Genomic DNA, 10,813 nt, shown 5'->3' on the forward strand with positions numbered 1-10,813 from the left:
CATCAGAATGGCAGCCATCAAAGGAGTAAGAAATTGGACTGCACCAGGACAGTTGGACATGATCCACTCTTACTGTCAGAAGAAGCTTACTTCTCTACAGGAACACCTACAGTAGTAGCTTAAATGGCCCATCCGCTTAAGAATGGAACCCGCTGTGAATGGAACAGTGTTGATAAAAAAAGACTCCCATAAAAAAGGACAATCCCAAGGCAAGGCATTTGTATTTGTATAGCACAAGGTGTAGGACAAGGACAATTGAGAGCGCATTATTTAAACAATAAAATATATGAGAAGAATAAAAGCAGAATAAAATGAAGATAAAACATGGTAAAAGCAGATAGTCAAACAAATAAAACAGTTGGACCTCAACCTTAAACCTATAATACCTCAGTGAACAATTTAGCAGTCAAAAGCAGTTCCAAACAAATGGGTTTTTAACTTTGACTTAAAAGAATTCCCTTTAATACCCATTTGTTTAGAACTGCCTTTGACTGTTGAAGTTAAACTGAATTGTCCTTGTACTAATTTGTGCTATGCAAATAAACTTGCCTTGCTTTCCCTTGCCTTTCATGGATGTACCACAGACAGATAGATAAAGTGGCTGATATGACCAAATCCTACTAATGGATAGAGAGGTCCAGGCTGAAGGACAGCACAGATCTCCTGACCATGGCAGCACAGAGCAGGCCTCGAGCACCAAACCAATAGAGCAGCAGATCTACCATATAAGGTGAGATCCCAGTTGCGGGATATGCAAAGAGGCAAGGTAAAATAGGGAAAAGGATTAACTAAGTAGCTGGTATAGTCTGTGGAGAAAGCAAACTGGAAATTGGCAAAATGGGAGCCATCCCCCAAAGTACTGGGGAATATCTGTTGGGCTTTCTTAATTGTGGTGTCAGTGTTAGTTTCCCATTTAAAGTCTTGGGACACACTCAAAGCCAAAAACCTTAATGTCTGTGAGAGTACTGCTGCAGAGAGTACTGCTGGACCCGTCCCACATCCTTCATAACAAATACGAGCTTTTGCCTTCTGGTAGAAGGTACAGAATCCCAAAAACCAAACTGAACCACTTTAAATACTCCTTTATAACCACCTCCATCAACATTTCAAATAAAAATTTAAAATAGATCTGTAAGGGAGAAATGGGAAATGTGCAATAACTTGGCTTTCTGCTTGTTGATTTTAGCTGGTGTTAAAGATAGGCTCTGTGTTTTTATGTGTATTGATTGTTTCTAATGGCAGCTACTAATATGCACTCTGCACTTGGTTCATTGACAAGTTCCCCCTAGGGGACAATAAAGTATGTTCTATTCTATTCTATTCTATTCTATTCTATTCTATTCTATTCTATTCTATTCTATTCTATTCTATTCTATTCTATTCTATTCTATTCTATTCTATTTTCCTATGGTACAAAGCAATGGCAATGATCTTTCTTTATATCAGTAGTTGTGTAAACAACTGCTTGCAAGCGCACACCAGTTCGTCAGGTGGAAAAACATTATCATACCTTGCCATCCCACTGTGAAAAAGTTCATTTATTGAATATGAAATGTAGAAGCAATTTTAGGTCTCAACATTTATGGACTTCTTTTTTTTTTTGCTGCTTTGTTGTTGTTTTTTGTTGCAGGAAGATAAGAAATGGGATTTAGTAAGAGGGTAAAGACATAAAACAATGGTTAACAGGCGAGTGCTGAAACCAATGACAGCCATGTCAAGCACCAACACTTCCATAGATGGGGATGTGCTTAACCACTGTGCCATTGCACTTTGTTAAATTCTGAATAAAAGAACTGAGAAAAAAAACAAAAAACATTTCAAATCTTATATAAGAAATCCTGATTATATTTGACATGATTTTGAAAGATTTCAAAATAAAAATGCCCAGTTGGCATTTATTAGAAACAGATATATTTAAAGGGCCAACCTTGATACCTTATTTATAAAAAAAAAAGGCTTGCAATTCAATAAATAATTTTTCCTCTTCAGATTTAATGGTGAACCTTTTCATATGTAAAGCTTTAGTCAAATTTTCATGTCAAATCTTTTTCACAGCTTAACAATGATAATGTAAATTTCCATAAATATAAAAATGTAATTATACAACTCCATATCAGAGGGTAGAGCAAGGAAAGATGTCTAAAAACCATTTTCATTAAAGCTTAGTTTTTTTTTTTAAACTCTGATCTACTTTTGTGTACAGCGGTCCAAGTTAGATACCATTCATACACCTCAGGGGGCAACAATGTGAATGGTAATAATGCAAATTTGCAAATTAATATAAACAGAATGGAGCTTGTGGTTGGGGGTTTGCTATGGCCAACCCCCCAGCAGACCATAATGAGATCTGAAGTATTAGCTGTGTATACTCTGTTCACTGGTGGGCCAGATGTAGTCAATATTTGAAATATATTGTCGGCCAAATATAATTATACTGTAAAACAAATTAGTAGCCTCAGTTTGAAACCTATGCTCAGACTGTATTGAGATTTGATTATTTTGGCAAAACTTTCAGAAGGGGATGCAATACTTTTGCACATCTTTTTTTTTTCCTTCTATTTTTTATAAGCAAAAAGTCAATTTTTATCCCTACTGTTTCTGTCATCAACCATTGATCACTCTTATTCTAGATATGATAACCAAATACCCCTTTAAATTGTTATGATTATTCCCATGGTTTGAATTTTAGATGTGCTGCAAACGGTGAGTCCAAAAGCTCTACAGTAATTTACTATAAATCTTTTTTTTTCATCTTCCAATTTAGAGTCCCAGAAGGAGATATAAATGTGTGAGAATCAAATAACATCCTGTCAGGTCTTGTTTTCTGTCTGGACTTGAGAAGCTTTTATCATTGTGATAATTGGTGCAGCCATTAAAATTCAGTAGAGAGAACAAATGAAAACCCATTTGTTTCATAGGTGTTTGTGTTGATGCCCTCCTTCATTAAATATCATGGCAATTAGGCAAACTCCACTACTTTTTCAAATATATTTTCATACCCTTTAAATAAAAATGGAGATTTGTAATCTAGATTGATCAAGAACAGCTTCTAATGTAGTGTTGATTTATCCTCGTTCATGCTTTATGTTTTGATGCTGGTAAATGGATGAGTAATGTGCATTTGAAGGCTGCCATCTAGAGTCAAGATGGGTGTAGTGCAGAGTGAAATACAGAACTGTGTTTGCTCAACCGTTTAATGGAGTTATTTTTGAAGAGTATGAATTGGAGTGGTGGAGGGAGGGAAAAAATATTTTTATGCAGAGAAACCCACTCTGACCTGGCACTGCTCACTCAGATAGTCTTGGGGCAGCTGCATGGTGGATGAATACTGTTTATGTCTGTGATTAACTGAAAGATCAAAACCACAACCAAATACATGATGATGACTCAAAAGAAGAATTAGGGCATATGTTAAAGATAAGGATGTTATCCATTATAAATATCATGAAAACAAAAGGCTTCTTTAAAACACTTATTTTACTAAAGCAGGATTTATTTGTTTACTTTAACCACATGTTTTACTCTGTTTGAAAAAAAAAAGATCAGTTTCTTATTTTTATTGCATATTGCATTGAAAAAAAAAGGCTACAACATAAGGATAATTAATGACACACCAGGAATGTGAAAATGTTTTACTCCTGTCTAAGGTTTATCAGTAGCAGACAAAACCATAGCATAACATTTGGTCTTGTCCAGCAGAATGCACTGCCCGAGGTAGTGGCATTATAGATAAGGGTGTCTAGAAATAGTAAATGGAATGTGCTCACATTGCGCCTTTTCAAGTCAAGGGAATCCAAAGGGCTTTAGCCTACATTCAGTCATTTATTCACCTATTTATGAACTGATAGCAGCTACCTACATTGTAGTCACAGGTGTCCTGAGGCACAGTGACAGAAGCAGAATTGCCGTACTCAAGCACCACCAGGTCCTCTAACCACTATAATTAGGCAATGTGGGAGAAGTGTTTTGTGTAAGGATACAATGAATGAGGTTTGGATTGCTGACCCTCCAATAGACCCTTTCTCAACTGGAAAACAATGTGACAAATTTCTGTGGGTGGAGCATAGCTGGAGGCAGAATCATTCACTTTTACAACAGGATTTAGCAAATTTTGCTAGATTATTTTTTTAACAACTGTTATAGAAAATCAAATTTTATCTGAATATGTAAAGTTATTTCCTTTCCAGCATCGGGATAGTTATTTTAAAAAGTTAACTTTATTTGACAGGACAATTACAATCGACCTGTACACACACGCTCAATGAATGGACGATCTGATGGTGTTAGCTCTGGTTGAGCTCTGTGACCTCTACACCTAGCTAATTGAAAAAACACAGTTTATAGTAAAGGGAAAAAGAGGGAGATATTAACTTCTACGTAGCTGTGCGAGGCCAGAAAATGACCATGTCGCAGGTTTGGGTCCTTGTACACAAGAAAGAACAATTTTAACAGCAAACTGCACTTGCATATCTGGGTGAGTAACTAACTCATCCAAATCATAATCTATTGTATCTGAATATAATATTTTTCTTACCTTAACTTATCTGGTATGAAGTGTGTGCTATGTAAATTTGTTTGATAATTCTTCCTGTTCAGTCCTCTTAATCACAGCTGCTGGTGTTTTTGTTTGGCGGCAGCAGCAAGTATGTGATAAAATTTTAAATTGTCTCTACTTGTTGATTCCAGCAAAAACAACACACACAATGACATTTTAACCTCCTTGCAGTATGTAGCCAGCCCTGCACTGGTTTGTATTGGCTCCCTTTAGTTGTTTTGCTTTGCCTCTCATTGAGGCTACAAAGCCTACAAAGGTATTGGGGATGGCAGGACCCAAATATTCTCTATTACAGCCATGAGTTTGTGTTTTACTCTTTAACATGTTCTAGAAAAGAAATGTTGAAATCACTAGCATGACAACTGCTTCACACGAGAAGATATATAAGGGAGATGATCGGGAGAAATACAATCAAGCAAGATGCTGACTCTCAACAGAAAGAAAAAGCTCAAGCGGAAAGAGAAAGTTTTTTGGTCAAAGAAGAGTGGGTGTTATATCCAAAATCAATGCACGCGAAGAGCAAAAATTCAGGCATTAACTCAAATTGTGATTAATGTGAAGATATTCTTCCAGGCAAAATAGAGCTCTTACTCATCATGTACTTATCTAGGACTGGGTCAAGCTGGCGGCAGTCTCAACAGAGATTCCCATACCTCACTCTCCCCAGTCACCTCATCCAGCTCCTATGGGGAAAGCCCTAGGCTTTCTTGGGCCAGTCAGGAGACATAGTTCCTTCAGCATGTCCTGGGGTGTTCCCTGGGCTTTTTCAAGGTGGGACATGCCTGGAAAACCTCAGGGGGCATCCAGGGCGTATATCCAAGCCACCTAAGCTGGCTCCTCTCATTGTGGAGGAGATTTGGCTCTACTCCTAGCCTTTCATTAAAAATCAATGCTCCTCACCCTTTCTCTAAGGGAGTGCCCAGCTGCCCTGCAGATCCGACTCATTTCAGCAGCTTATATCTAGGATCTCATTCTTTTTGGTCATGATCTAGATTTTGTGACCATAGGTAAGGGTAGAAATTTGTCTGGTAAATCAAGAGCTTTGCCTTTAAGCATAGCTCTCTGTTCACTAAAACAGATTAGTGCAGCATCTGCATTATGATGGTAGTCGCACCAATCTGGCTGTAGATCTAAAGCTCCATTCTCCTCTGACTCGTGAATGGTAAGAAGTCATCTCTGACCTGAAGGGGGCAAGACATCTTTTTCCAGTCAGGAAACATGGCCTTGGAGAAGCTGATCTCCATCCCGGCTGTTTCACACCTCAGAACCACATCATCTGCAAAGAGCAGTGATGACATTCACTGGTTCTCAAACCAGACTCTGGCCCTTGATGCTACCTGGATATCCTGTCCATAAAGGTTATGAACAGTACCAGTGACAGAGGAACAGGTTCTTTAATGCCAACAAGGAGAACCTAACCCCTGCTCCACTTGTATTAATGGACAGATGACCCCTAGTAAAGAGCCCCAAACTCCATACTCCTACTGTAGAGTGCCCCCATAGGGGACCTCGAGTCAAACTGTCAAATGCCATCCCCAGGTAAACAAAACACATCTTGACTAGTTGGCCAAACTACTATACATTTCATTAGAAGCAGGGAGCTACTGACCTTGACTGAGGAAACTGTTGGATGATGTAAAGAACTCTTTGGATTCCCTCGATCCAACTGGCACACCTTCCCTGGCAGAAGTACGAACTGGGTGCTCAGAGCCAGATGTCTTCTTCACCCAGACTGAAGTCGCTGAGGTGGTCAAACAGCTCCACAGCAGCCTAATTACCTTAGGTCTCTAGATGTTGCTGGCTGTCATGGCTGGCATGCCCCTTCAACATTGCATATTGGTAAGGGACAGTGCTCCTTCATAAAAAGGGGAACCAGAGAGTGTGTTCCAACTACAGGGGGATTCACACTTCTCAGCCTCCCAGGGAAGGACTATGCCACGGTGCTGAAGAGGAGAGTTGAGTTGACTTGGCTTCAGGTGGATCAGTTTAGTTTTCATCCCATCCATGGATTAAAACCAAACTGATTTGTTTTAAAACTTAGATTTGGTGGTTAAAATTCAAATAGGCTACTTTATAGTGAGTAAGTAAGAAAAGTTTATTTCCATAGTGCCTTTTATAGACAAGACAATGTCAGAAGGTGCTTTACAAATGAAATACTAGAATGGAATAAAATACAAGAAAAGAAAAAATACAATAAAAGAAAATTTAAAACAATACAATAAATTAGAACATGAGGCTTGTTCCAGAGCCTCAGCGCAGCAGCCTGGAAGAAGCAATCTCCTTGGGTCTTAAAACAGGTAAAAGGGACCATAAGCAGACTCTGGTCCAGTTACCTCAGCCTCAGAGTGTATGGACATAAAAGGTCTCTGATATAAGATGGAGCCTGACCTTGGAGAGTTCTGAATGTCAGCACCGGAATTTTATAACTAAAAGAAACCAGAAGCCAATTAACTATTTTAAGATTGGGGTTATATGAGCCATCATATGGGGCTCATATTTGGTAATTTAGCCCTTAACTGTCTTATCAATATATGTCATTAATAAAAATGATAAAAACATCACAGATTATAATCATTGTGTCTTCAACACCACATCAAATTGTGAAGTATCCATAAATCCTATTCTTTAGCAGACGTGCTGGAATCTTGCACTAATTAATATTTTAGGAAATCACAAAACTGTTCGATAAATTTCTTTATCTTCTAGTTATCTAAACTAATTAAAGCCCTGCTATTTTTAACCTAATTTTGTCAAAAAAAAAGGCAAAAATATCAAAAGGAAACCAAGTATCACTTGGTGCAATGAAATTCAGCAGATGAGTGAATACAAAGGAGAAAAATAAAGCAGATTTTATCCAGAGTGACAGTCATATCATCAGTCCTGCCAGTGGATTTTAAGCCACTTTGGAGAATTTTCTGCATAATTATGATGTCTCACGTGCGTAGTTGTAAGTAGGTCGCCCTGCTCTCTGTTGCTGCCGCACCAACTTGTTTCATGTGCTTCCATCTTCAGCCTCCATCTGAAGGCACTCTTTAAGACAGAGCTTTGACTCTGCTGCAACCCATTTCCACACAGTGCCTCATCACATGTCTTCCTTCTCTTCCCATTCTCTCCATCAGACCTCCTACCACTGTATCCCTCCATCACTCCCCCTTTTTCCATTTCATTCCATTCTCCTGCATCCTTTCTCTATATTTTCAGCTGGTTCATCAGTTTTACTGGATTTTATTATTTCATATCTCTCTCTTCCATTCTCTCTGTTTTCATCTTAGAGGCAGGAGCGTGCATGTAGGCTGAAATCTAAGTCTCTGCTCTGCTCTGCTTATGCGCTCTGCGCTACGATCCTTCTTCCTCTCCCCTCTATGCTGTACCGCACTGCTCACATCTCCTCTCTCCACATCTTCTTCTCTTCCTCACTTTCTCTTTCTCTACCTGCATCCCTGTCAGACCACAGGCTCGCATCTCTACTGGGCATTGTTGCGCTCTGCTTTCCTGTTTGGAGAAAAGCTGTATGCTCTGGGGATCTTTTTGCGCCAGGGCTGTGCACACTCCAGCTTCTTGCAGAGGATAATTTATCTGCTCCTGGTGCACCAGGTTTAACTTGCCTTGGATTCCTTGGATATTTTTGATCTGGAGAACAGGGGAGGACAAGAGGACGAGAGGTTTGCTGGCTTGGAGGTGCAGAGGCTTCAAGGTGGTGGCAGTGGCGGCTGATGGTTGCTTGTCGAGGGTCATGCCCTGGGACTTGCACATTATACGGCAGTTGGAGTTGGAGATCCTCTCCTATTTTTGCCCCCCTTGTGGGGCAGAATTAATCCTGGTGCCGGGGAAAGCTGCCGGGCACCAGTGGCAGCGGCGTGAAGAGTGGACACCATGAACCAGCTGGACGCACCAAGACCACTTAACTGGACCATCAGGAAACTGTGCCATGCAGCCTTCCTGCCATCTGTGCGCCTGCTTAAGGTAAAAAAAAAAGAGAAAATAAAATCACAAGAGAGCAGAGAGTTGAATTGAGCTAAAAGATAGATGCCCAGGGAAATGTGATAAAATATGTCAGGCAGCCCTCCTGCTTTTGTGCTCCTATCCAAAGGAAGACAACTGTAAAAATTCTTCAGTGTGAATGCTAAAGAATATTCTTCAGTGAGACAACTCTTTACTGTTCACATTTTGTGCTTAATTCAGTGAATATGTGGCCATTGTTAAAGGAAGGATATTTTTTTTTCTCAGCTTAAAATAAGAAAAAGTGGGGCAAAGCTGCCAGTGTAACGCTCTCAGAGGGGAGCTTAAAGGGTTGGAAGAGTGGGGATATGCAAAGAGTGCCGGTTAAAAATGGAGACAGGAAAAAGCAGGAACGCAATGCAAGAGAGAAACACTGACACTGAGACAGGATGAGGAAAGTGAATTAAGGATGATATAATGACATCAAAGGAAGTACAGAAAGATGATAACAAACTGGTTTAAAGACATCACAGGATAAATCTCAAAAGTTTTATTAAAACAAAACTACACTATAGACTTTAACACATGGGAGAGTAATTAAATATGTAACAGAAAAAGAAACATTTGCAGGAAAATGGAAGGCATGTTATCCTGGATTTTATTGACAGTAATCTTAAGAAAGAGGTAGAAGTTTTAAATAATGACAAAATGAATTCCTCAGTGCACATTAGATCTAATAAGATCATGACATCCTTTTATATTAATATTCACATCTTGCATTATGGAGCCAGTTGATCTTTTCATATTTGGATATGTTTTCTCAGTTCTATAAATCCACAGTCATTTTATATGGCTCACTTACAGGCATTTGTATCCCAAAACCTCACCTTTATGCTTTTATAAGCCAGTTACAGGCATTCTGTAAGGAGGGCTTTTGTTAGAGGTTATGAATACCTCTTCTTCACCCTCCTTTGATCCGGCTTTATCAAAGTGCCTCACAGAGCTGTGTTGCTGTGATGTTGAACAACACAACCAGAGTACCTTGGCTCATATGTTGTGCATTAGCATTTGTATGCCGTAGAAAAATGAGTATCGCAGTAAACCCTTGATTGAATCTGCACAGTGTGTGCGTGTGTGAATAGGAGGGCAGTGTGGATTGTAACACATGATGCAAAGCTTAGGAGGTTCATATACTTTATGCAACTTTGTCATCTAATCTGGTCAATAATGCAAGAATACTACCTGTTTGAACAAATGATGATGTCATTGCTTTCAAAGTTTCTGAGGGCTAATCTTAAAAAAAAAAAAAATTCCCTTTCATTTGAGTGAAATTGACACAAACTCTCAAATAAACTGCTTTCTTATGTGACAAAGACTAAATATAAAAGTTAAGATTCGAGGAAGAGTTATCAATCTTTATAAGTTTGGTTATTTCTTCACTAAAATTTCCAGAAGGTCCCACATTAATCTGGTTAAACAATATAGACAAGTCTAAACAACAAGATAAATTCCAGTTATCATGTAGTTTATGAGGAAACCAGGTTCTGTGTTCCCAGAGATGATTATGTTTCAGAGAAAGCTGCACATACCAAAGTTAGAATAAAACTAAATCACTTTGTTAAGAGTCTGGCAAGTGCTGATAGGAGAGTACCATTGATCATTTCAAAAGCAACATTATATAAAAAAGTCAGGTGTTTAGACATTAAAAGCCTGCCTATTTAATAATGGATCCTCCAAAACTGACAAAGATCCTCATTATAATACCCAATTAGATAAGAGTTAATAAAAGAGTTTGCTTGGGACTGCCTAAACAAAAAACAAAAATTATATAAATACATTTTTTTTTTACTTAGTTAAGATTAAAGCAAAAAATCAGCCCCAAAAATCTCATCTGACTCTGTGCACATGACAGACATAATTCGAGCAAACTATTTTGAGAAAGTTGTTGGAGGATTTTTTTTATCCAGCGTTTTATTTCCATTACACTGTCACAAGTACAGTGCAATGAAATGAACTCTCTGCATTTAACCCATCCCTTTAGGAAGCTGCGGGCTGCCATAGTGGGGCACCCCGGGATAGGGTTGGGAATTGATGAGATTTTATCGATTCTAATTCCCTTATCGATTCTGTGAAATGATTCGTTTCCTTATCGATTCGCTTATCGATTCTGTTAACAATTAACTTGGTAAATGCACAGTGACAGTCGTTTACCTTTGTCTGGGACGTTCTATTTCTGCCTGCCTTGGCAAAAACAGAAGGCAGTGAACTGGAGCTGCCAGCCTCTGAGCCAGCCAGGCTACGGTCATATAAATCTAATGG

General features: G+C 38.9%; 1 protein-coding gene across 6 annotated transcripts in view; it reads left to right on the forward strand.

Annotated features, from left to right (window-relative positions):
• LOC107100450 (transient receptor potential cation channel subfamily M member 3-like) overlaps positions 1-10,813 on the forward strand; it is a 185,399-nt gene that overhangs the window by 27,030 nt on the left and 147,556 nt on the right. The window contains exon 1 of one of the 6 annotated variants that reach the window (XM_015398924.1): positions 7,795-8,518. The exons of 3 other annotated variants lie outside the window; for them this stretch is intronic. In XM_015398924.1, coding sequence (XP_015254410.1) covers positions 8,429-8,518 — 90 coding nt within the window. In that variant the 5' untranslated portion in view covers positions 7,795-8,428. Of the gene's footprint in view, positions 1-7,794; positions 8,519-10,813 lie in introns of those variants that run through there. 2 more of the 6 variants (XM_015398928.1, XM_015398926.1) reach the window with 2 other exon arrangements.

This window comes from Cyprinodon variegatus, unplaced genomic scaffold (assembly GCF_000732505.1).
Source record: "Cyprinodon variegatus isolate N-32 unplaced genomic scaffold, C_variegatus-1.0 Scaffold973, whole genome shotgun sequence".
Lineage (NCBI taxonomy): Eukaryota > Metazoa > Chordata > Actinopteri > Cyprinodontiformes > Cyprinodontidae > Cyprinodon > Cyprinodon variegatus.